General features: G+C 45.6%; 1 protein-coding gene across 1 annotated transcript; it reads left to right on the top strand.

Moving 5' to 3' along the window:
• Positions 1–2,713: 2,713 nt before the first annotated feature.
• LOC103646316 (thyroid receptor-interacting protein 6) lies at positions 2,714–20,129 on the top strand. Its single transcript, XM_020548830.1, has 4 exons — positions 2,714–2,717; positions 2,940–3,298; positions 18,831–18,942; positions 19,911–20,129. Exons 1-4 carry the CDS (start codon positions 2,714–2,716, stop codon positions 20,000–20,002), a joined length of 567 nt encoding a protein of 188 aa, XP_020404419.1. The 3' UTR covers positions 20,003–20,129.
• Positions 20,130–27,179: the final 7,050 nt, after the last annotated feature.

A 27,179-nucleotide genomic window follows, 5' to 3' on the forward strand; every position in this document is an offset into this window, starting at 1 on the left:
TATTGATTATTACTTCACCTCATCCTTGATTCTGATTCAAACTATTAGTCACCTCGACTAATTCTATGTTGTGCTCCTATATGCCCCCTTGCCAAAATTATTTTATTCTAGTATGTTCTATACTTCTCTCAATCTATTAGATCTGATCTCACTCTTGTGCTTGCGACATCTTCGTAGATGCCCCTGACCATAACCTTCTTGTCTTTTGAGATTTTTTTCCATCATTGAATTTATACCATTTGACCATCCCTATTTCCCTTGGTCTTGGTATGCTCGTATCCTTGAAGTCTTGCATACTCTTATATTTTTATGTATGTTTATCTTCATACCCCAAGGTCTGTTTAGGATATTTCATTTTACATTCCCTTGACCACCCTTGTTTCTCGATAATCCATGAGCATTCATTTTATTTCGCACATCCTTGGTGATCTCATTGATTCCTTGTAACTTCCTTCGGTAATGAATTTTTATTTCAACTCTTCTGTCGGAACCTCACTTATCTTATACTTGATTGTTTTCTTCACTTCGTCCCTCAACAAGTCCTGTCTTAACTCTGTCCATGGATTATGTTTTCATCATTATCACCTTTATCTTTGTCACCCCTATATCTTACCTTGATGTTTATCTTATACCGGCCTTTAAAATATCCTCTTTTCCATCTCAATCTAAGCATTGTACTTTACCTACTTTTCCCTTGGACGTATCCTCTTCTTTGTCACCTGTGAGTTTTTAATTCTATCGTTTGTTGGGTTTTTGTTTATTACTTCATTTACCCTTCTCATCACTCTATCATACCTTGTGATTACATTATGTCTGTTATCTAAAATCTCCAATCTCCTATCTCAATTTGAGAGCGGTGTTTTACTTACCTCACTCTTGGCTATATCCTCTTCTTTACCGCGTGTAAGCATGGGTGCAACTCCATTCTTTGTTGTACTCATACCACTGGCTCTCCAATGCCTTCATCTTTCCCCATATACCTTTGTCCGTTATCGCCTTTGAACCTTGCGATATTGATGTCTTCTACCTAAATGCTTACCTTGAACACTTCTTTAAAAGCCTCCCCTTTCCTTCAAGCAAGTTTGAGGCTGTGAGTTACCTATCTCTCCCTTAATTTCTTTTCCCTCCTTATCGCCTTACAGGTTATGTCCCAATTCCATCCTTTGATGTGTTTTTATTTGCTATCACCATTCCCTGGTCATCTATCGATCTTGCCTTGATACTCACCTTTATGCCTACTTAAAAATCTCCTCTCTTCCACCTCAATTTGAGAGTGGAAATTTACCCATCTGCCCTTGGACGTACCCTCTCCTTTTCCACTTGCAGGTCCGTCTTATCTCCATCGTCTATGGTACTTATATCCTTTGTTCTTTTGCCCATTTACCTCCTCTCTTACACTCTTGTCAGGTATCACCTTTAACCCTTGAAATATTCGTGCCCTTACCTTCATGCTTACTTTGAACCTCCCCTTTAAAGCCTTCTCTTTTCCATCCTTGCTCGAGGATAATGTCTCACCTATTTCACCATTGACTGCTCCTTCTTTGATGCCTTGCAAGTCCTATTTAAAATACATCCTTTATTGTGTGTTTGTCCGTTATCACCTTAACCCTTGTCATCCCTCGATCTTTACCTTGATGCTTACCTGCATTTTAAAGCCGCCTCTCCCATTTCATTTCAAGATTGATGTCTTACCCATCCCGCTCTTGTTCGTTCCCTTTTCCTCTATCACGTTGCAAGTCTTAGCTTTTGCTCGATACCACCCTTACCTTCCTAATATCTAGATCTTTCCATGATGTTATCTTTTGTCTACCTTTTGAATTATCATCTTTCCCATCCCAATTTGAGAATGGTGTTTTACCTATCCTGACCTTGGTTGTATTCCCTCCATGTCGGTTACAATCCTTGCTTTAACTCCATCCTTTATTATGCTCATGCCCCTACCTTGCATGTCTTATCATTCTCCTTGCCTTTCGATGGCCTTAGAGTAGTTTCCCTTTGTAACACGTAGCAACGAGATGTTTGTTGGTGTTGCTTGTGCTGTTTGTCTTTGTGTTATGACTGATTTGCTTCTTTGTGATGAGTGTTGGTGTGTTGTGGCCCCTTGTCCACAACGTCATTTGTTTACTAGCTGAGTGTCATAGAGTTAGGTAGTTGGGTGCTCTCCCTTTTCTCTCTTCAATCCATCTATACTTGCCTTTTCTATCTATACCCTTCCCTCTTGCACCTATCCAATTGGCATTAGTCAAGATCAGAGTCGGCAGCATCTTCACTAAGTGATATCAACGCTCCCGTTAAGGGGGTTAGCTGCTAACCCTAATGAAGACAATGCGATCAATACCAACCAACAAGATCAAGAAGGCGCAGTGAAAGAGTGTGTGGGTCCTAACCCACAGGTCCAAGAGATCCTCAAGAATTGCATAAGTGGGTCCTGAACATCTGAAGGTCAAAGCAACCAGTCCGCAAGTTAATCTTGCGCAGTCAAAGTCAACTCAAGAAAGCCATGAACAACCGATGAACCAGCCGTGTTTTTCTTGCTACCTTCTTCTTGAATCTCGGGGGCGAGATTCCTGTTAAGGGGGTTAGATTTGTAACACCCTGAATTTGGGGTATAAAATTTCTTTTCTAATATTCATCCAATTCAGGTGTTACTCTCTCATTTCTTTGCTTTCCTTCTCTTTTTCCTAAAAATGGAGAATTATTTCATTTTATATCAATGTGTGAGTCTAGTAAAATAGAATCCTAAAAAAAGTCTTGATTGTTGCATCATGCCAGGGACAATTATGTTTTTTCTGTTGTTGTTTCTGTATTGGCAAGTGAACTGGTGGAGTATGCTTTAGTATAGGGTTAGAATTGAAATAGCAGAAAAAGAAAATAAAAAAAGAACAAAGGAAACCTAATCTACCCCGGTTCCTCGGCCTGCGCTGGCCCATGATGCGCAGCCCAACACAGCTTCGATGGCCAGCGCGCCCTGGCTTCCCGCCCGCGCGCCCGCGCGAGCGCCGAGCCACCGCATCCTATCGTCCTGCGCGTGGGCCCCACTCACCAATCTGCCCCACGCCCCACCTCCTGTTTATCTTCTCCGAAACCGCCCTCCACGCATGACTCCCCCACGACGGTTCCATTTGCCCCAGCACCCCATTTCCCTCTCCCTCTCCCTCACACGCGCCCACACCTCCGCTGCCACCGCCGTTCACGCCGTGCTGCATCTGCAGCCGCGCCATCGCCCGTCACCTGGTGCCCCGCCGCTCTAAGCTCGCATCGTCGTCCGCCGAGGATCCTGCGTGGAGCCGTTGCCGAGGTGAGCTCTCCTCTCTCCCTTCCTTCCCTGCACACGTGTGTCCCTGCTCCCACTGTCTGGTCATGCTTCGCCGTCTTGCCCCGGCGAGCCGAGCAACGCTAGCGTCGCTGTAGAGCTGCTACTCGCGGGCTTCCTGCCCCAGCCGCGCGTTGTAACACCGCTCCGCCCTCCGCCGTTGCTAGCCGCATCCAGCCCACGAGGTCCGCGTTCCACCCCCTTTGCACATCACCGAACGCCAGCTCCCAGCCATGTGCCGCTAAACGCCTCGTTCCTGGTCTTGCTGCGCGCCCGGTCGTGCGCTGTCGTCAATCCGGCCAGCGAATTGGCGGCGAGTGGCCGAGCAGCCCAATGGCCAAGCCTAGCCGGACGGTAGAGAGCCTCCTCCTTTCTCTCCCCTTGCTGTGGCTGTGTTGGATGGTCCAAGAAAGTCGAAGGAAGAAGAGGGACCGCTGGTGCGATTCGTTCGTCCGGGCAGAGCCAGAAAACGAAGAAACCATGTGGAGAAACGGCTGGTGGGCCCACCCATGTGCTCATGCATGCCGTGAGAAACCTCTTGGGCGCATGCATGAAAACAACCCCAGGAAACGTGGCCAAGTTTAGGACTTTTCTTTGGCCACTTCTACCGTGCAGGATTTTCTATGGACAGGTTCTTATGGCCCACTAGGTGGTTAATCCCTCAACCAATTATATTGCGCCACATAGCTCAATTCGGTAACTATTCATATCCTTTCGCATTATAAATCCGCTTTGACCCGTTTCAGTAGCGTTAACTTTATAACAAATAAAGTGCATATTAGTAACATTGTTTTGTCGTGACACATGTTATAATTAATTAATTAATTATTCATTTAGTGGTTATTAGAACGACCTTCCAATTAAATCTAATTTATAGTTTTAATTTATGCATTTATAAATAAACGTTAATATGATTAATAGTAATCAAATGTTTTGATTCAACATTACTTAGTGTGATTATGACGTGTGTTTAGCGGTTCTCATATGTTGCATAGTTTATCATTCGTGAATTGTTACCTATTCAATAAACCATATGTCGTAAACCCGTTTTGACTCGCTTTAATCGCGTTAACTTCATAACCTCGTCGCCATCGTGTTGATGACATTATTTCATCGTGATGCGCGTTTTAGCTAATTAATCGATTATTTATTTATCTGACAGTTACTAAAAGTAGCAATCTAATCAAACTAACGTATACTTTGATTCACTTTATAGATACTTGTTAATATAACTGCGCCTGCTCGTGATGGTAAATTTCTTCCGCTTATAATCACTTAGGTTAAATAACATTAATTCATCAGGTCATATATTTTAAATAATTTATTTAATATCGCTCGACTAATGGTGTGACGGAACCTCCTAAGTAATTAGGCCCACCTACAGTTGTCCTTGTCCAACGGACCTCAGACACCCTGTAGATGTTCCTAAGTTACTTGACAAGCTCGGTATCTTTCCTTACCTTACCAGGAACGTCTCACCCGTCTTGCAGACATTACAGAACATCGGAGATAAAGAGATGCGGAAGCAATTACATAAACTTACATTTATTTCAAAAGCAAGCTTGAGTTATTTTATTACAGACCAGAACTAAAAAGTGAGTGCAGAGTAGTAATATTATACAAACCAAGGGAGGCACAAACTCCTCCCGATAAGCTATAAGCAAAAGATCCTATGTGGAGGACCGAGTCCTCCCGCACTTCAGTCTTGTTTTTCTTCTTTTGGAACCACCTTGGCACAGAAGCAGCAAAAGTCTGCTACTTCCTCACCTAAAAACAACGAAGGGATAAACCCTGAGTATGGAATTACTCAGCAAGTCTTACCCGACTAAAGAAAAGACTCTCAAGGGTATGCTGGTTGTATGGGAGTCAAGGTAAGGCTTTTCAATAATCAAAGACGCTGTTTTGCAGAAATGCTTACTAAAGTGGATCCTTAAAAATCCAATTTTATTTGTCAAGTTAAGTAAAATTACCTGCACTAGGGTTCTTTCTACCCTAGTTCAATCACTGGTCCTGCACTAGCCAATTTCTTAACAAAAGCCCATCGTCTTTAGTGGAATGCTACGTGTAGGGCAGTGACCAAGTCTTCATAACCGCGAAGGTACGGCGATCCGAATCGATTATACTCAGCTGAGGATCTCCAATCACACGACATATGTAGCACTTAACCCTTGCATATGTCAACCCGCCACCGGGGTTCTTAAGACCGGATCAGGTTCACGCAAACCGAGAGCACAGATACACCACCGTCCAGCCTCTTGCCATGGAGGGTACACGCTACTCTCGCCATCGCTCCACGCCCATTTCGTGTTATCTTATTCCGGCCTTAGTCTGCCCGAGGCAAGGCTTACCCATGACGAGGCATGTGACCAGTTAAAGGGTCCTCGATCATCAAGCCTACATCGACAAGGTCCTTAATCGACTCAGACGGAGACACTACACCGAGACTCTCTTCTCGTGCAAGTCACCCGCCCGGTCTCAACTTAATTATTTCAAACCCAAAGTTTGGTACCTGGCAGAGGTACATCTTTTCCGATGTTGAACCTATCAAGGCCTTTGATAGATCCATCATCAAGTTTTATTTTCGAAAAACATCCCACCCACTTTTGCCACATCATATTTTGTAAAAACAAAACCTTTTGTTTTCTAAAGCCAAGCTAAGCATCAAAAAGCTTTTGTAAAACAGGTGATTAAGGAAGGTAATCCAATTCAAGGAAGGTAATGCAGGAATGGTTTTATCAAGCAACTCCTATCACCTAATGCAGCAATCAAGTGAGAAAGATTTTAAAATAGCAAGGAAGGTGGCAAATGCACCGGGGCTTGCCTTCGTTTACAGGTGATTCGGGTTCGGATCCACAGATATCGAAGTAGAAACTATTGCCTGCTTGTGAATCCGAAGGAGGTGGTGCCCTGTCTTCGGTGACTTCTATCTCTTCTTCACGTTCTAATCATAACCATACATAAGTATAAGAATGGATGCCATGGGATGCTCATGAGGATGCAAATATAAACTTATTATCTATGTCTTGAATACAACTTTCCTTCACGGTGTTCCGGGAACTTAGGGTTTCCGGAGTCGGTAAAGGAGTTCATAGGGCAGGGGGGGTGTTTTGGGGTTTGGTGATCAAACAAGGTCCAAATCAATTCAAATCCTACCCAAGGCTTCTAAATATTATGAGGAACTCATATAAAAATTTTGAGCATTTTTGGAATTACCCTTTGTTTTCTAAAAATCCATAACCAACATTTTTAACCACTTTAAATACCCTAAAATTTCTTACTTCCACTAAAATTCACAAACTTATTTTTACTAAATTCTAGGGAAAATAACAAGCCTAGGAAAATTAGTTTCACAATTTTAGCATTTTTCTACATTTTTTTACATATTTCTAAAGCTCTGCTGAAAAAGAAAAAGGAAAAGGATTAAATAGAACTGGGCCGGTTCTGGCCCAGACGGCCCAGGTCCAGGGCAAAACGCGCCCGCGCGCGCCCGCGCCCTGGCGGCTTTGCAGAAAGGGCCCCGAGTTTTTGACTAACTGTGAACGAGTTCAGTTACTATTTGTATCAGTCACTGACAAATTGCACCGGGGCCCCTCAGGTTCTATTTCTCCACAGGTGAGGTCCCTGACGACGGCAGCGCACGGAGGAGCTCCGGCGAGCGCGTAGACTGGCCGAGCGGGGCCACGACCGGTGCTCAGCTGCGGCCTAAACCAAATTCACAACCTAGCGGATGTTTCCCCTAGGTTAATTTGAAGAATGGTGCCCTAATTTGCCCTGACCACGGCAACCGTGAGTATTGCGGCTAGGTGGTCGCGTTCCCGGCGACCAGAGGATTCTCAATCCAATTGCATGCGTCGGTGAGTTTGAGGGAAGCTTAAGGATGCTAAAACGAGATTAGAGAGGGCGTGATCGGACCTGGAGAGGGCTGGCCACGACGAGCTTGGGTTCACGGCGTTCTTCAATCGGTTTGGGGGAAATTCCAAATTCAAGTTCTCTGGTGGGGGGTTTGGGATGCAGGTGGGTGCAGTAGATGCTTGGATGCATGGCGGAGCTGGGGGTACGGTCAATTTATAGCGCCCGCGGGCGGTGGTGCTCAATTTGGCCGAGCCACGCGGCGGTCGGAGGTGAAGAAGAAAGCACTGGCCGCGTGAGTTCGTGGCCAACGGCGTGGCAAGCTCACCGGCGTCGATGGGACAGCCTTAAGGTGTCACGGCGGTGCGGTGGAAAGGCTAAGCCACGCGGCACATGGCCGGGAGGCGGCGGTCACCGGCGAGGTAATCCACTCAGCCGCAAGGAGGGAGAGAGGGCCACGGGGGTCAACGGAGTGATCGCCAGCGCACGGGCGGTGAAGATCTTTTACCCCGCAAGGTTATCCATTAGCTATGAGCGCGAATCCGGACGGCGGCAGCACGAATCACGGCGGAGGGAGCCGTCGGCGGTGAGGACAGCCGCGCTGGCGGTCTGATCCCTATTGAGCACTGTACCATGGCAGTCACCAATTCAGAGCGACTGACAGAGCACATTGGAGCATCATTTTCTCTGATTTTCAGATGGCAACACACCCAATGATCTATAGCAAAGTTGTAGTGCTATAATCCATCTATATCTTTGCTATAATGTGTACTCACAAAAGGTCACTGGATCCCCTTCAAAATCGAGCTCAAAGTTCATGTCATAACACTGTTAATCTGCATTTCAGACTACAGGCAGCCTGACAGTCCATCTTTGATTGGGTTTTTCTCCAAATTTCACATAAGACCATGGCTTGAACCCTTAAACAAAGTTGTTCTCCCATGATTGATCTTCAACTTTGATGTGGTCACCTAACATGAATTCTCACTATTTTGAAAGCTACACAGCCCCAAAGTTGGGCCTACAACCCTGTTTTCAGACTTAGCATAGGACTCAAATGAGGTCCATTTTGCATTTAAGTCCAAAACTTAGGGTTTGGCTTTCAAGTCCACATGTTTGTGAACCAAATGACTTAAAATACTTATTTAGCTTGGTTTTTGCACTTTAGCCCAAAAGTGGGCTAATTTTGCACATAAGCCCCTAGGGTTTGGTTTTAGGGTTTTCCAGGGTTCCAATTAGGGTTTCTGGTATTCCAGGGGTATAAAAGTGATTCAAGTTTATTCTTGGGGTCATTTTATGACTTTTACCCTAAAGCTTTTAGGTTTTCTCAACTTGGGTTAGGTTTTACCCCTTTAATCCCTATTTAGGGTTAAGTCCTTTAACCAGGGTCCTATTTGCAAAACACTTAAACAATACAACTTGTTTGAAATTTTTGCCTAGTGAATGCACTCTAGGTGTGTCAAACATATGCAATGCCAATGCTCTGATGCCATGCTCAAGTTTTAGTTACAGTAACACCAGGGGTGTTACATCCTTCCCCCCATAAAAGAATCTCGTCCCGAGATTAAAAGTCCTAGGGTAAGTAATGGTAAAGGAAACGCATCACATTTTTATTCCCTTATTTTTGGTACAAGACAGGGGTGGTGTGGGGGTTACTTCTTTATTACAACAGCTATACAGGCTTTACAACTTACAAGGGGCTAGAAAGCCTGGGAAATTCTTATCTAAGAAGTCTTGGGTTTCCCATGTAGCCTCATCTTCAGAATGCTGGTTCCACTGTATCTTGTAGAACTTGAGAGTCTTTCTCCGGGTAACCTTGTCCTTTTGATCCAGAACTCGAATGGGATGTTCCGAGTATGTTAAATCTGGTTCCAGGACAACATCAGTCACTTCAACGGTTCGATCAGGAACCCGAAGACACTTCTTCAATTGTGACACGTGGAACACATTATGCACAGCAGACAATGTTTCGGGGAGCTGAAGTCGGTATGCCACTGGTCCACATTGCTCAAGCACCAGGAATGGACCAATGTACCTGGGTGCAAGTTTCCCTTTAACCCCAAAACGCGATACACCTTTCATTGGTGAGACCTTCAGGTAAACATAGTCTCCTTCCAGGAAATATAAGGGCATTCGCCGCGTGTCTGCATAACTCTTCTGATGAGCTTGTGCCTTCTTCATATTATAAATAATTTTCTGAACCTTATCCTCGGCCTCTTTCACCATATCAGGCCTAAAGAAGCATCTTTCTCCAGGTTCAGACCAATTTAGCGGAGTTCGACACCGTCGTCCATATAGCGCTTCGAAGGGTGCCATCTTGATACTTTCTTGATAGCTATTGTTATATGAAAACTCCGCCAAAGGCAAACATTCATCCCATTTCGGTGAGAAGTCCAGAACACATGCCCGCAGCATATCTTCAAGTATTTGGTTCACTCTCTCAGTCTGTCCACTGGTTTGAGGATGATAGGCCGAACTGTGGAGCAATTTGGTACCCAAGGATTTATGAAGTTCTTCCCAAAACTTGGATACGAACTGAGGTCCACGATCCGACACTATGGTCTTTGGAACACCATGCAAACTGAGAATACGGGCAATGTATAACTCCACATAGGTAATGACGGGATATTTTACTTTGACAGGGAGGAAGTGGGCGATCTTTGTAAGTCGATCAACGATAACCCAAATAGAGTCATACCCTTTCGCGGTCCTGGGCAATCCCACAATAAAGTCCATGCTAATGTCTTCCCATTTCCATGTTGGGATTGGCAAAGATTGTAATGGACCAGCAGTTTTCATGTGTATGGCCTTGACACGTCTGCAAGTGTCACACTTAGCCACATAGCGTGCAATTTCAATCTTCATCTTTGTCCACCAGTAATGTTGCTTTAAGTCTTGATACATCTTAGTGCTTCCGGGATGAATAGAATAACGACTAAGATGTGCTTCATCAAGAATTTGCTGGCGGAGTTCTTCGTTCTTTGGCACTACTATGCGGTTTTTAAACCATATCACACCTTGATTGTCTTCCTTGAAACACTTGGCTACTCCAGCCCTTATCTTCTCTCGTATGTGCTTCATACCCAGATTATCCTTTTGAGCATCAATTATCCTTTGCAAAATGATTGACTCAAGCTTTAGCTGATTTAGAGTCCCTTGTTGGATTATTCCCAGGTTTAGTTTTTCCATCTCCTGACACAAAGTGTTCTCGGAGGTCTTCGCCATAAGACAGTGGTAGGAGGTCTTACGACTCAATGCGTCTGCTACCACATTGGCTTTGCCTGGGTGGTAATGGATCTCCAGTTCATAGTCTTTAATGAGCTCAAGCCATCGTCTTTGCCTCATATTTAACTCTGACTGGGTGAAGATGTACTTCAAACTTTTATGATCTGTATATATGTGACAGATATTTCCCAGCAGATAGTGACGCCATATCTTCAGGGCATGAACCACAGCAGCTAGCTCCAGATCATGAGTTGGATAATGCTCCTCATGTCGGCGCAACTGCCTTGAAGCATACGTGATTACTCGGCCCTCTTGCATCAGTACACAGCCGAGCCCACTGCCAGATGCATCACAATATACATCAAAAGGCTTAGTGATGTCCGGTTGAGCCAATACCAGAGCAGTGGTCAATAGTGTCTTCAATTGCTCAAAGGCTTCATTACACTTAGAAGACCAATTGAACTTAATGTCATTCTTCAATAAACTTGTGATTGGCTTCACAAGCTTAGAAAAATCTGGTATGAATCTGCGATAATACCCAGCTAGTCCAAGAAAACTCCGGACTTGGTGAACAGTTGTTGGGGGTTTCCACTCCAGAATATCTTTGACCTTGCTAGGATCTACCGCAATTCCTTTAGCCGATAACACGTGCCCCAAAAATTGAATTTCTTCCAGCCAGAACGCGCACTTGCTGAACTTGGCATATAGCTGATGTTCCCTCAGGCGCGTCAATACAATCCGTAGATGCTGAGCATGGTCCTCTTTATTTTTAGAATATATCAAGATATCATCGATGAAGACTACCACGAACTTGTCCAACTCGGGCATGAACACCGAGTTCATCAAATAAGTGAAATGGGCAGGAGCATTTGTGAGCCCGAAAGACATTACCAGGTATTCAAACAATCCATACCGCGTAGTAAACACGGTCTTCGGTATATCCTCGGGCCGAATACGGATTTGATGATAGCCCGACCTGAGATCAATTTTGGAGAATACCCTCGCCCCAGTCAGTTGATCAAATAAGATGTCGATCCTTGGAAGAGGGTACTTATTCTTGATGGTGACCTCATTCAGGGGTCGATAATCCACGCACATTCGCAAAGTTTGATCCTTCTTCTTAACAAAAATGGCGGGACAACCCCATGGGGACGAGCTTGGCCGGATGAATCCCTTATTCAGTAGATCTTGTAATTGAATTTTCAATTCCGCCAACTCATTAGGGGGCATACGGTACGATCTTCGGGAGATAGGAGCCGTACCGGGCTTTAGCTCAATTACGAATTCTACATCTCTTTCAGGGGGCAGTCCAGGCAAATCTTCCGGAAATACATCTGGAAACTCACATACTACCGGAATGTTCTTGATCTCCGGTACAATGGCTTCATATACGCTACCAGAAGCTTTGGCTGGATTGGTTGCGGGGAGAGTCAAAAGAATCTCTTCTTGATTATAGCTCAACCTAACGGTTCTGAGTTCAGTGTTGAGAATTGCCTTATGTTGGGTTAACCAATTCATACCCAAAATTACATCTATATCCTGGCCTTTCAGAATAATCATGTTAGCAGGAAAGTTCCGCTCGGCCATTGTTACTGGCACTCCATAGGCCACTTCTCTAGTATAAATGTGTCCCCCAGGTGAATGAATTTTAAATCCCTCCTTTGATTCATGGTATGCAATATAATGTTGCTCCACAAATTTCTTGCTAATGAATGTATGTGAAGCACCAGAATCAAAAAGAATAATTGCTGGGTGACTGGCCACGGGAAACGTACCCATCATCACCGGCTCTCCTTCCGGTGTAGTAGCCACTTGAGTGTAATATACACGCCCCGTCTTCTTCGTATTCTTCCCCACAGCATTTCCTTTAGGCTGAGCTGATTTCCCAGATCCTTGCGAAGCATTAGATTGATTTTGCCTAGGATATGGGCAGTCTTTGATGAAGTGTCCCGACTTGCCGCAATTAAAACACCCAGTTGAAGAACTAGGCAAGGCAGGAAATCGAGTGCCTGGGGCACCCGGCTGATTTGGAGTAGTGGGGGTATTGTTGGGGCGAATAATGATAGGTTGTTTGAAAGGGAATGAGGGTGGACGAGAAAAAGTGCGATTTTGGCTTGAAGGCCGGATCACAAACCGTTGCTTCTTCGCCTGGCCCTGATTAGGCCTCTCACCACCGAATCCCTTATTCTTCCCAGAATTTGTGTATTTGGCTTCAACAGATAAGGCTGTGCTGACAGCCTTTCCATACGTGAGATCTATACATGTGGCCATCTTTCTCTGTAGCCGATCATTTAGACCCCGCATAAAACAGTTCTTCTTCTTTAAATCAGTATTCACCTGGTCGATGGCATACTGCGACAGGTGATTAAACTTGTTGAGGTATTGATTGACGGTATCTCCACCTTGTTGTAACTTCATAAATTCCTCTTGTTTCATATGCAGCACTCCTTCGGGGATGTAGTGTTCACGGAAGGCTGCTTTAAACTCATCCCAGGTGACTTGATGGTTGACAGGTTGAATAGCCACGAAATTTCCCCACCAGGTACTGGCAGGACCACGGAGTTGTTGTGCTGCGAACAACGGCTTCTGCGTCTCGGAACAACGGAGAAGACCAAACTTTTGTTCAATAACCCGAATCCACTCATCAGCTTCTAGGGGATCTTCTGCCTTGACGAATAGAGGTGGACGGGTTTCCGAGAAATCCAAATAAGTAGTTTCAAGGGGGCCATGCGGATAACCCCTTCCTGCCTGCTGCTGGAATTGCTGCTGACCCGCCATTTCCCTAAGGAAGCGGGTATTGTCAGCGGTGGCATTCACCAAGGCGGCAATCGCCTCGGCTAACGTGGGAGGAACCGGAGGTGGGTTTGGGGTAACATCCCTTCCCCCAGAAGTTCTGGCTGCGTCCTGTCCTCGAGTCCTGGTCGGCATCTCAAAGAAGGAGGGGGCTCAAAAAGGTCTAACTCCCCACCCAGCGCGCGTCCCGCAACGTGAGATGGTCTGGCTTCCGCCTCAGCAGGGTGTGCAGGCTCACTAGGGTGTAACTGTAAGTATAATATATGGACTTCCTCATGCAACGTATTGCAGTAAACCTGCAGGTCATCGACAGTCGAGCTAAGTTCTTTAATTCGGGCCTGAGCCCTTGCTTCCTTAGCACATATTAGCAAACGAGACTGTACAGCCCAGTCAAGTGCTAAGTCTCGATCAGCGAGTTGATCCTGCAGATGTCGGATGTCCCTTCTCAGTTCATTGATTCTATCTCCGTCGGTGACCCAAGCATCGGTCCTATGTTGCAGTGCTGCTTGAAGTCGACTCACACGGGCTTCAAGATCTCCGATGGGGTCGTTACTTCCACTGCTGCTGCTTTCATGTCGGGGAGCCAATTGATGCCGAGGCACCCCAATTGGTCCCGTAGACTTGCGTGCCGTTAGCCTGGTTCATGGCGGCATCTTTTCTAAGGGGGAAAATATGATTCTTAGCATGATGCATGTATAATTACAGAATCAACCTTAGTCGATTCAACCTTCTATACATTGCACTCTTCCTATCTGGTCTTTAAGATAGACTCTTCAGAATACTCAGGTAAGAAGAGAAAAGAATTTTTAGGTAAGACTTTTGAAAATCCTTTTGAAGATGCCTCATAATATCTGCAAAGAAGGGCTACGCTCCGATACCAGCTGTGACGGAACCTCCCAAGTAATTAGGCCCACCTACAGTTGTCCTTGTCCAACGGACCTCAGACACCCTGTAGATGTTCCTAAGTTACTTGACAAGCTCGGTATCTTTCCTTACCTTACCAGGAACGTCTCACCCGTCTTGCAGACATTACAGAACATCGGAGATAAAGAGATGTGGAAGCAATTACATAAACTTACATTTATTTCAAAAGCAAGCTTGAGTTATTTTATTACAGACCAGAACTAAAAAGTGAGTGCAGAGTAGTAATATTATACAAACCAAGGGAGGCACAAACTCCTCCCGATAAGCTATAAGCAAAAGATCCTATGTGGAGGACCGAGTCCTCCCGCACTTCAGTCTTGTTTTTCTTCTTTTGGAACCACCTTGGCACAGAAGCAGCAAAAGTCTGCTACTTCCTCACCTAAAAACAACGAAGGGATAAACCCTGAGTATGGAATTACTCAGCAAGTCTTACCCGACTAAAGAAAAGACTCTCAAGGGTATGCTGGTTGTATGGGAGTCAAGGTAAGGCTTTTCAATAATCAAAGACGCTGTTTTGCAGAAATGCTTACTAAAGTGGATCCTTAAAAATCCAATTTTATTTGTCAAGTTAAGTAAAATTACCTGCACTAGAGTTCTTTCTACCCTAGTTCAATCACTGGTCCTGCACTAGCCAATTTCTTAACAAAAGCCCATCGTCTTTAGTGGAATGCTACGTGTAGGGCAGTGACCAAGTCTTCATAACCGCGAAGGTACGGCGATCCGAATCGATTATACTCAGCTGAGGATTTCCAATCACACGACATATGTAGCACTTAACCCTTGCATATGTCAACCCGCCACCGGGGTTTTTAAGACCGGATCAGGTTCACGCAAACCGAGAGCACAGATACACCACCGTCCAGCCTCTTGCCACGGAGGGTACACGCTACTCTCGCCACCGCTCCACGCCCATTTCGTGTTATCTTATTCCGGCCTTAGTCTGCCCGAGGCAAGGCTTACCCATGACGAGGCATGTGACCAGTTAAAGGGTCCTCGATCATCAAGCCTACATCGACAAGGTCCTTAATCGACTCAGACGGAGACACTACACCGAGACTCTCTTCTCGTGCAAGTCACCCGCCCGGTCTCAACTTAATTATTTCAAACCCAAAGTTTGGTACCTGGCAGAGGTACATCTTTTCCGATGTTGAACCTATCAAGGCCTTTGATAGATCCATCATCAAGTTTTATTTTCGAAAAACATCCCACCCACTTTTGCCACATCATATTTTGTAAAAACAAAACCTTTTGTTTTTCTAAAGCCAAGCTAAGCATCAAAAAGCTTTTGTAAAACAGGTGATTAAGGAAGGTAATCCAATTCAAGGAAGGTAATGCAGGAATGGTTTTATCAAGCAACTCCTATCACCTAATGCAGCAATCAAGTGAGAAAGATTTTAAAATAGCAAGGAAGGTGGCAAATGCACCGGGGCTTGCCTTCGTTTACAGGTGATTCCGGTTCGGATCCACAGTTATCGAAGTAGAAACTATTGCCTGCTTGTGAATCCGAAGGAGGTGGTGTCCTGTCTTCGGTGACTTCTATCTCTTCTTCACGTTCTAATCATAACCATACATAAGTATAAGAATGGATGCCATGGGATGCTCATGAGGATGCAAATATAAACTTATTATCTATGTCTTGAATACAACTTTCCTTCACGGAGTTCCGGGAACTTAGGGTTTTCGGAGTCGGTAAAGGAGTTCATAGGGCAGGGGGGGTGTTTTGGGGTTTGGTGATCAAACAAGGTCCAAATCAATTCAAATCCTACCCAAGGCTTCTAAATATTATGAGGAACTCATATAAAAATTTTGAGCATTTTTGGAATTACCCTTTGTTTTCTAAAAATCCATAACCAACATTTTTAACCACTTTAAATACCCTAAAATTTCTTACTTCCACTAAAATTCACAAACTTATTTTTACTAAATTCTAGGGAAAATAACAAGCCTAGGAAAATTAGTTTCACAATTTTAGCATTTTTCTACATTTTTTTACATATTTCTAAAGCTCTGCTGAAAAAGAAAAAGGAAAAGGATTAAATAGAACTAGGCCGGTTCTGGCCCAGACGGCCCAGGTCCAGGGCAAAACGCGCCCGCGCGCGCCCGCGCCCTGGCGGCTTTGCAGAAAGGGCCCCGAGTTTTTGACTAACTGTGAACGAGTTCAGTTACTATTTGTATCAGTCACTGACAAATTGCACCGGGGCCCCTGAGGTTCTATTTCTCCACAGGTGAGGTCCCTGACGACGGCAGCGCACGGAGGAGCTCCGGCGAGCGCGTAGACCGGCCGAGCGGGGCCACGACCGGTGCTCAGCTGCGGCCTAAACCAAATTCACAACCTAGCGAATGTTTCCCCTAGGTTAATTTGAAGAATGGTGCCCTAATTTGCCCTGACCACGGCAACCGTGAGTATTGCGGCTAGGTGGTCGCGTTCCCGGCGACCAGAGGATTCTCAATCCAATTGCATGCGTCAGTGATTTTGAGGGAAGCTTAAGGATGCTAAAACGAGATTAGAGAGGGCGTGATCGGACCTGGAGAGGGCTGGCCACGACGAGCTTGGGTTCACGGCGTTCTTCAACCGGTTTGGGGGAAATTCCAAATTCAAGTTCTCTGGTGGGGGGTTTGGGATGCAGGTGGGTGCCGTAGATGCTTGGATGCATGGCGGAGCTGGGGGTACGGTCAATTTATAGCGCCCGCGGGCGGTGGTGCTCAATTTGGCCGAGCCACGCGGCGGTCGGAGGTGAAGAAGAAAGCACTGGCCGCGTGAGTTCGTGGCTAACGGCGTGGCAAGCTCACCGGCGTCGATGGGACAGCCTTAAGGTGTCACGGCGGTGCGGTGGAAAGGCTAAGCCACGCGGCACATGGCCGGGAGGCGGCGGTCACCGGCGAGGTAATCCACTCAGCCGCAAGGAGGGAGAGAGGGCCACAGGGGTCACCGGAGTGATCGCCAGCGCACGGGCGGTGAAGATCTTTTACCCCGCAAGGTTATCCATTAGCTATGAGCGCGAATCCGGACGGCGGCAGCACAAATCACGGCGGAGGGAGCCGTCGGCGGTGAGGACAGCCGCGCTGGCGGTCTGATCCCTATTGAGCACTGTACCATGGCAGTCACCAATTCAGAGCGACTGACAGAGCACATTGGAGCATCATTTTCTCTGATTTTCAGATGGCAACACACCCAGTGATCTATAGCAAAGTTGTAGTGCTATAATCCATCTATATCTTTGCTATAATGTGTACTCACAAAAGGTCACTGGATCCCCTTCAAAATCGAGCTCAAAGTTCATGTCATAACACTGTTAATCTGCATTTCAGACTTCAGGCAGCCTGACAGTCCATCTTTGATTGGGTTTTTCTCCAAATTTCACATAAGACCATGGCTTGAACCCTTAAACAAAGTTGTTCTCCCATGATTGATCTTCAACTTTGATGTGGTCACCTAACATGAATTCTCACTATTTTGAAAGCTACACAGCCCCAAAGTTGGGCCTACAACCCTATTTTCAGACTTAGCATAGGACTCAAATGAGGTCCATTTTGCATTTAAGTCCAAAACTTAGGGTTTGGCTTTCAAGTCCACATGTTTGTGAACCAAATGACTTAAAATACTTATTTAGCTTGGTTTTTGCACTTTAGCCCAAAAGTGGGCTAATTTTGCACATAAGCCCCTAGGGTTTGGTTTTAGGGTTTTCCAGGGTTCCAATTAGGGTTTCTGGTATTCCAGGGGTATAAAAGTGATTCAAGTTTATTCTTGGGGTCATTTTATGACTTTTACCCTAAAGCTTTTAGGTTTTCTCAACTTGGGTTAGGTTTTACCCCTTTAATCCCTATTTAGGGTTAAGTCCTTTTACCAGGGTCCTATTTGCAAAACACTTAAACAATACAACTTGTTTGAAATTTTTGCCTAGTGAATGCACTCTAGGTGTGTCAAACATATGCAATGCCAATGCTATGATGCCATGCTCAAGTTTTAGTTACAGTAACACCAGGGGTGTTACAAATGGTTATTAGATTAATATTCTAACTAGATTAAATGTGTAGTATTCCACTTGATCTTTTATAATAAATATTAATATAGCAAATATTAATTAACTACTTTATGTATTTAATATTGGTTTAGTATAAACGTGTCACCTATTTAGTTTTATCACCTGTCACGTGTGCTATTCCGCACGTGGTGGCATTCTCGTTCGCGCTGGTCGCGCATGTTGTTTCGTGTGTCGTCAGCGTGCTATGTCGTGCGTGTCCGCGCGTCATTTGCACGTTGTCGTATTGAGTTCGTCGTCGTCACGTTGTTCGCGCTTGTCGCGCGTGGTGCGCGCGCTAGGTCTCGTGCAGTCGTGCTGTTTCACGCGTTACGTATTTCGTCTCACTCCACTAATTCGTCCCGCTTAGAGTCGCTGATGTTATTTAAATTACTTATTTAACTAAGAATTATTAGTGTGGTCAGCTAATTAAAACTGTGCGATAGATCTAGTTTCATTTTAAATAAATATCGATTAATATATTCAGGTCAAACTAAATGTTATGATTAATACTCGTTTAGTGTAGACGCGATAACCTCTCGATCATAGCTCCGCCTGTCGCGTTCCTTTTCCCTCGTGTGACTGTAGTAACGCGCTCTATTTCGTTTTGCATATTTTATTATATTTTCCTTTGTATAGTGTAATGTTCTTATGCATATATGTTTGTTTGTTTGTTCCTGTTTGTCTTCGCTTCGCGTTGCGATTAGATCACGATTTGTTTCCGCGCTCCGAGGAATCGACGATCAAGCGTCGGTGACCAAATGATCAAGCTCTCTGAGTTTTATGAGGTTGAAGATCCTGAGCATCTGTTTGGTGAAGGCAAGTGTCCTCTGACCCATTATGTCCCATTCACTTTTAATGCACTGTCCCGCATTACTTAATTGAAACCTAAGGATTGACTAGCTTTCTATTTACCTTATCCTTGTTTACCTTTTGGGTTATCACGGTTAGCATTATGCTATTGCTTTACTTTAATCAATGAACATGATGTGAATACTTATGATACTATGATGTTATCCTGATGATGTTCCTGTGATACTTTAGGGGGCTCAGGCTGTTTCCTGAGTGCCTCTCCGTAAGGACCTGTTTGGGGAGTGACAACCCGGGATAACAGTGCAACCATGAGGGTGGAATGGGACGCCCTTAGCTGATTAATTAGAGGAACTAGAGGTGTAGTTGCTTCGCCGTCGTGCTGTCAATGGGGTCCAGGCACAGTGCTTGCTCTACCGAGGCTGGGTGCCGAGGTTGTTTCGTTTTGCTTTTGTTAGTCACCCTCCTGTGGGGAGAGGTACTGTGTTTATCAAACTGGAGAAACCTAACGGGCGGCTATGACCTCTAGGGAATCTTCGTAAAAGCTACGTAGTGATACCCTGCCGGACCACCTAGGAAGTGATCAATGGGGAGTCATGATCCCCGGACAGAAAGGGAATCATGACTCATGGGTAAAGTGTGCGACCTCTGCAGAGGGAATGAAACTGATATATCAGCCATGCTCACGGTTAAGAGCGGCCTTGGGATCCTCTTTGATTAGAGATACAGATGATATGAGACACAATGGTTTTATTTATGGTTTTGGTTCGATGCTGATATTGGTGTTTCCTCGATGAGGAAATGGTTCATGGGTTGGTTATCTGATAAAACTTGGCTTCCACTAATAATAAATACCTGACCAACTAAAAGCAATCTGCTTTGACCTTAACCCCACATAAAGCTAGTCCACTTCAGCCAAACAGGACATTTGCTGAGTACGTTGATGTGTACTCACCCTTGCTTTCACAAAACACCAGGTTGCCTTTGGTGCAATCTATACTCAAGTAAAGAAGAAGGCGTCGAGGCGGATCTCCAGGAGTTCCAGGACTTCGACGAGTTCGAGGATTAGGCTAGCGACCACCCCCAAGTTAGCTGCCTGTGGTGGGTTTATTTACGTTGGCTACGTTTCTATTCTGTGTACTTTGATTATATTATGTAAATGACTCTAGTCTTTATATTATTACTTACTCTTTATTGTTATTCGAAGCATTGTGCTATGATGAGTCATTTATGTAATCGCCGTGTACGTGAATTTCTGATCCTGGCACGTACATGGTTCGCATTCGGTTTGCCTTCTGAAACCGGGTGTGACAGTGCGGGATGACGACCGCGACGGCGGGGGTAGGAGAGGGCGGGAGGCGCGGTCGGGGGGAGTGGGACGCGATTTGTGGCTCGCCGATCTCGCGTCGCGCAAGGAAAGGGGAGCCGATCTCGCTGCCATGTATGGGAGCCAGCGATGCGGGGGAGCGGGACGCGGCTGCGGGAGCGAGGCAGAACCAAAAACTGTGGACGCCTACACTACTAACTTAAGTAGTAGTAGAGATTTTGGTGATATAAGTGTTGCATCCCCTTAGGAACGTCTTTTGAACTTCTTCACCTTCTATTTCGGTGGTATAAGTTATGCATCCCCTTAGGAATGACTTTTGAACTTCTTCGCCTTATATTTCGGCGGTATTTGGCTCTGCATCCCCTTTGGAATGACTTTTGAGCAGAAAACTTACTCTACGCTCCCTTAAGAACGACTTTTTTTGTAGCTTCGGCAATTTTAGGTCTGCATTCACTTAGGAACGTCTTTTGAGCACAAAACTTACGCTGTGCTCCTTTAGGAACGATTTTTTGTAGCTTCAGCAATTTTAGCTCTGCATTCCCTTAGGAACGACTTTTGAGCTTCGTAAGTCTGTGAAGAAGATATATTTCATTCTGATAGAAGCAAAATCATTACAAGAAAAATAATACTAAGTTTTCATTGCTTGTTCCTTATTCAAAAACAAAATAACCTAGAATATAAAAACATTTAGAGAGTAGGATATTGCTTAGTATATGTGCTTTGATTCTGGTACAGTACTATTAACTGTACGAGCTTCGGACTCCTCCCTGAAGTCACGTTGTTGTTGGGAGTGCTCGCGCCCTTCTGGCTGCTGGCTTCGAGAATATGTAGGCTGCAGTGGTGGTGGCGGTGGGAGCTGAGGCCAGGAAGCCTGTGAATGGCTTGCCAAAGCAACAGAAACTGCACGTTGGTTGCCCACATATTCCGGTATATAGGGAGAGTGGCACGAAGCGGTATGTAGGACTTGCTTCGGCTGATTGTGCCGAGCTTCTGCTTCGGCAATCTCTTTTTGCTTCAGAATAGTGATCTGGCAGGTTCTTGTAGTGTGGCCTTTGTCCTCGCCACAGAATAAGCAATAAATTTTCCTGGGCTGATCCCCATATCTTCCTCCGAAACCACTGCCGCCTCCCTTGGAGGTGGCGGCCTGAAGGAGCTTTGTTGCTGTCCCGAAGATTGTGAGGTGTGTTGTGGTCTCTGAAGCTGGCTTCCTTTGTCATCATTCTGACTGGAGCTGTGGATTGATCTGACATGCCTAGGGTGGATTCTCCCTCCGAAGCCCCTAGTCATCTCAGAAAATCTGTAAGCTTCCTCCCTTCTTTGTCGGAAGTCATTGTCAGCCCGGGTGTATTCATCCATTTTCTGAAGCAGCTTCTCCAGAGTTTGAGGAGGTTTCCTGGCAAAGTACTGGGCCGTGGGTCCTGGCCGAAGACCCTTGATCATGGCCTCAATAACAATTTCATTGGGCACTGTGGGCGCTTGTGCTCTCAGTCGCAAGAACCTTCGGACATACGCCTAAAGGTATTCCTCATGGTCTTGTGTGCACTGGAACAAGGCCTGAGCTGTGACTGGCTTCGTCTGAAAGCCCTAAAAACTGGTAACCAACATGTCTTTGAGCTTCTATCATGACGTGAATGTCCCTGGCCAAAGAGAATAATACCATGTCTGAGCCACATTTCGGACTGCCATGACGAAGGACTTTGCCATAACAGTTGCATTGCCTCCATATGAGGATATTGTTGCCTCATAGCTCATCAAGAATTGCTTTGGGTCCGAGTGCCCATCGTACATGGGTAGCTAGGGTGGCTTGTATGATTGTGGCCATGGAATGGCCTGCAATTCTGCTGCCAGGGGAGAAGCATCATCAAAAGTAAAGGTACCATGATTAAAATCATCGTACCATTCGTCTTTGTTGAATGAGCCCTCTTGACGAAGCTCCCTGTGTTGAGGCCTTTGGTCATGATCATCTTAAGTAAGATGACGCACTTCCTCAGTAGCTTCATCGATCTTCCTTTGAAGATCGGCCAGTCGAGCCATCTTCTCTTTTTTTCCTTTGCACCTACTGTTGGATGATCTCCATGTTCCTGATCTCCTGGTCCAACTCCTCCTCCTGAAGTGCTGGACTAGTGGCCTTTCTCTTTTGGCTTCTGGCCTCTCGGAGAGAGAGTCTCCTGGTTTGTGTCCAGTGGCTGTAGTGCAGCCCCTGGCATTATTGTCTTCTTCGGCGGCATGACGAAGGTTGATGCTTTGCCGAAGATTGTGGAAGTGAGTACACCGAAGGTGGGCGCCAATGTTGGGGACTTGTTCTCAAGAGCTATGAATTAAGAACAAGGCAACATAGAAAGAAGTTAATGATTAATGGCCTTCGTCCTTTGAAGCGTTATTTCCCTTAGGATATAGCGATCTTCGGACGAAGGTCATGAAGGACATACCTTCATCACGGTTTACATTGATGAAAGAAGAAGCATATGAAACATGAGAAACAACATGAATAATCATATAACATCATTTATATGTCCTTATTATATAATGATGGATGAATAAGAACAATATTGAATTACATTTGTACCTTCGGCTTGACAGAAGGCAAAGGTACAAGCGTGACGCACGAGCGAGTACAAGTCAGCGTGAACAGTACGGGGGTACTGTTCATCTATTTATAGGCACAGGGCGCAGCTTGTGTGAAATTACATTCATGCCCTTCATTTTCACTATTTACTTAATAACAATCTATCGAGGACTAGCTAGCCTTTTCCTCCTTAAGTCGGTTCCTTTTTCTGCTACTGAGCCGAAGCTCCCTTGCGTGCAGCTTCGGCGTTGGTTCAACCTTCGTTCCGACCCTGCTTTCCATATTGTGTACAGCTTCATCCCAAGTTCGAAGGGTCCTGTACATATATTACGCTTGGGAAACATTGTTAATCATGTTTTTGAGGACCTTCGGAAGATGAAGGCCCCCAACATCCACTAAATACGAGCATGTACATTATTGGTCTCTCTCTCTTTTACGGGATAAAATGGGCTTGCGGAATACAAAAGTATTCACACGTTGCTTTATATGTTTTTCTGTGCTGGAGACTTCATTACTGCTTTGTTCGACTAGAAGAGGGTTGCATCTGCACCCAGTCTGCCTGTGGCTAGGGCTGGTTCTCGCTTTGCTTTTCCTTAGCTCCTCTAATCTTCACTTTTGGTATTGTAATAATTATTGTAAAATACTATGTTCCATATAATGAAATAAATGTGGTTACTAGCCTCTTGGGACTAGGAATTTGATCACATTTGGGTTCCAAAGGACGGGACGCTACCTGCCCCCGACTCCAGGCCAGCTGCCTGAAGGCTCGAGGGCAGGCGGAAGGGGGAAAGCTCTAGAGGACTAGGCTTTCTTGATAACGATTTTTATGTGCTTCTAGTAGGCATGGCCACACTAATATCTCTCTTTTGTTTGCTGTAAACCTGACTTACGCAGGGTCCCGAGAAAATTGAAGGGAGCAAAAACCGACTAGGCCACCCTTCGAGAGCGCCCCGTCCTACGGAACTAAGCGAACGAGAAGACCTCACTTTCCGGTAAGGACCCGAACCCATTCAAATTCCTTTGGCATGGACAAAAAGACAAAAAGCTCATGGTGAGGCAACAGTGAATTCTGGAGTGCGAACACCAGTCCGCGGAGGGCTCGCGACCGCTCCATCAAAAATAGAGCGAGGGACAGCCGGAGACGGGCACACTAGCGGCCAGGACCCTAATGTATGAAACGTTAAGGGTGTCAGCAGCTCATGTTCGAGTCTTAGGAAAGTCTGACTCATGGTTTATTGCGGAGAGAGAAAGCAAGTTGTCGTTCCGGTTGAATAGAATCGACAACTATATGTGTCAGTGCATGGGAGTATTAGGATGGTCCCCAATGGACCCTGCACTTGGATCCTACAAAATGAACCAGGCTCTCACTCAGATTACCTGTTTGAAACTCACCGAGTACCATTGTTATCCCATTGAGGAAAGTGTGGTACAACTCACCTCCCCCATTCTCGCGAAGGGGGTGCACATGGGAGAGTAAAACTAAAAAGACGGGACATGCCCCCAGACGGACCCTGCACTGAGCAGGGCTTGGGGCTCGCCTTGCATGAGTATGGCGAACAGGTGAAAGTTGCACGAAAAGCATCTCCAAACCCAAAAGGACTCAAGACAAAGCAGGGTTAGGGGCCCTCGAAACCCATACGTCACCGAAGCAGTTGAGCCACACGTAGAGCCACCGAAGACTGAATCACGAAACTATGACGATTGCAAACTACTTCCTCCACAACACCACCTCCGAGTATGGCATTTGCAACAGCACCGAAATCGCCTGACAATAGGTCTAGAACTATCGCTAGTGAACCCTCATGCAGACCGATGGCATTGTGGAAATTACCACAAAAATGTAGTTGTGCAATGGCGAGAGCCACTGCCACGCCCCGGTGAATTCTGAGCTCCATGATCTTGTGCGCACTGGCTGGGATACCAAGGACACACAAGTCGTAGCCCCCACCATGAGCACAAACGAACCTCGTGGTCTCATCCGCGCACAGGTAAAGACTCAAAAAAACTCAGGTTGCGAATAACCACTGAAAGGATCACGATGCCCAAGAGGGGGGGGGTGAATTGGGCTTTTCTAAAATTCAACAATAATTAAACCCTAAGCAAGAGCCCAACTTCGCCCCAACAACTAGTAATAAGGGAATACTACTAGAAATACAACAATGCTAAGATAATACTTCAAATACTTGCTAAACAAATACACAATGTAAAATGCTTGAATTAAGTGCAGAATGTAAAACAAGGTTTAGAAGACTCCTCCAATTTTTCTCGAGGTATCAAAGAGTCGGCACTCTCCCCTAGTCCTTGTTGGAGCACCCGCGCAAGGGTATCGCTCCCCCTTGGTCCTCGCAAGAACCAAGTGCTCACTATGAGATGATCCTTTGCCACTCCCGTGCGGTGGATCCCTCACGACCGCCTACAAACTTGAGCCAGGTCACCAACAAGGTCTCCAAGGTGATCACCGAGCTCCCAACGCCACCAAGCCGTATAGGTGATGACGATCACCAAGAGTAACAAGCCGTAGACTTTCACTTGACCAAGAGAAGCCTAATGCATGCGGTGTGTGCTCTAGGTGGCTCTCGCTAGCGCTAATGAGGTCCAAATGCGGGATTAAGATTCTAAAATCACCTCACTAGGCTTTGTGGTGCTTGCAATGCTCTACCAAAGTGTAGGAGTAAATGTGGGCAGCAAGACAATCAATATGGTGGGCGGAGGGGGTATAAATAGCCCTCACCCACCAACTAGCCGTTACAGAAATTCTGCTGCGCATGGGCGCACCGGACAATTCGGTGCACCACCGGTGCGCCAACGGTCGACTCCAATGGCTAGTTTTGACAGTTAGCTGTTGGGCAAATGGCACACCGGACAGTCCGGTGCGCTGTCCGGTGTGCCACTATAATTCATCTTCCGAACTATGCGCTCTTGGGTTTCTACGCAGGGGAAGGGCCTTCCCCAGGCCAACCTGGCACCACATGACAGAGGGCGCACCGGACAGTCCGGTGCACACCGGACAGTCTGGTGCCCCAAAGCCAGAAACCCTAGTTTCAGTTTTCTTCTGTTTTTCAAATCGGTTTTCAGTCTAACTCGTGAGTATGTTCTAGAGTGACACCTAGCACTATATGTGAGTGTGAATATGCACCAACACTACACTAGAACTCTCTTGGTCAAACTACTCATCGACAACCCCTCTTTATAGTACGACTAAAACAAAATAAAAGACCTAACTATATAACGAGTGTCCGCAACTCCTTGACACTCGAAATATGAAGACCTTCACTTTTTGTTTCGTCGCTTTAGTCGTCGCTTCAAGTTCTTATCTCCAGTATTGTTTTCACCGTTGTAGTACATCTACCTGTATTGCGACCTAACTTACCATTTGTCTCTGCAAAACACACGTTAGTCACATATAATATTACGTTGTCATTAATCACTAAAACCAACAAGGGGCCTAGATGCTTTCAATCTCCCCCCTTTTGGTGATTGATGACTACCCTACAAGATTGTGGGAGTAGTTTGTTTGAAATTTCTATCAATAGAGAAGATGGTTAGTTATACTCAATAATTTTTGACAGAAAGAGTGTGTAACATAATAATAAGAATGAGCGCATACACAACGTAAGTTTCTTGTTCATATAAAAGTGAAATGAAATCGATGAACAAGAACTAGAAGACTGGTGATAACATATTAGGTGAAAACACAATACACACACAGTCAACACAGTCAACATAAACATTGAGAGCATTTAATAGAGTTTGTGAGCCAAAATTGTCATACAAAAGTGGAGCTAGTACAGAGAGTATCAAGCACATATATTACATCAAAATACACAAGACTCTCTACTAACTCCCTAACTCCCCTAGCTCTCACAACTCTCATATCTATCCCCCTTTGGCGTCAAACACCAAAAGGGAACCCGAACCTACAGACCAGAAGAGGAAGGAGGAGGCGGGGGCACATCCGGTCGCGGTCGTGGCAGAAGAGCAAGCGCCAGCTGAGGGTCAGAGTCAGTCTCGGATCCAGGATCTGTCGTAAGTTGGAGCTGGTACTAACTCAAACTGAGGCTGCACTGCAGGAGCTGCCGGAGCTGAAGAGGTCACAGACATCGCCACAACAGCAGTGGTAACAACAAGAGCTGGTGGCACTGGCGACTGAGCACTGACGGAGCTGATAACCGACGACGAGAAGTCCACGGTGACCGGCCGGATCGGAGAGGAAGAAGGCCCGAATGAAGGTAGTGGGCGTCCTGCCTGAATTGTTGGTACAACAGCGGCCTGAAGCGCTGAAGGGGGTGCAGACTAAACAAGAGGGATCTGAACACCGGTATGCTGAAGAATGTGAGTCATGAAGGCCCAGTG

The sequence above is a fragment of the Zea mays genome, chromosome 2, assembly GCF_902167145.1.
Source record: "Zea mays cultivar B73 chromosome 2, Zm-B73-REFERENCE-NAM-5.0, whole genome shotgun sequence".
In the NCBI taxonomy this organism is placed as follows: domain Eukaryota; kingdom Viridiplantae; phylum Streptophyta; class Magnoliopsida; order Poales; family Poaceae; genus Zea; species Zea mays.

Bases quoted from the DNA above. Each gene is read 5' to 3' on its own strand.
- LOC103646316 (XM_020548830.1), top strand. The intron at 3,299-18,830 runs GTGAGCTCTCCT...CGTTGCGATTAG, and splicing joins TGCGTGGAGCCGTTGCCGAG to ATCACGATTTGTTTCCGCGC. The intron at 18,943-19,910 runs GCAAGTGTCCTC...ACAAAACACCAG, and splicing joins TGAGCATCTGTTTGGTGAAG to GTTGCCTTTGGTGCAATCTA.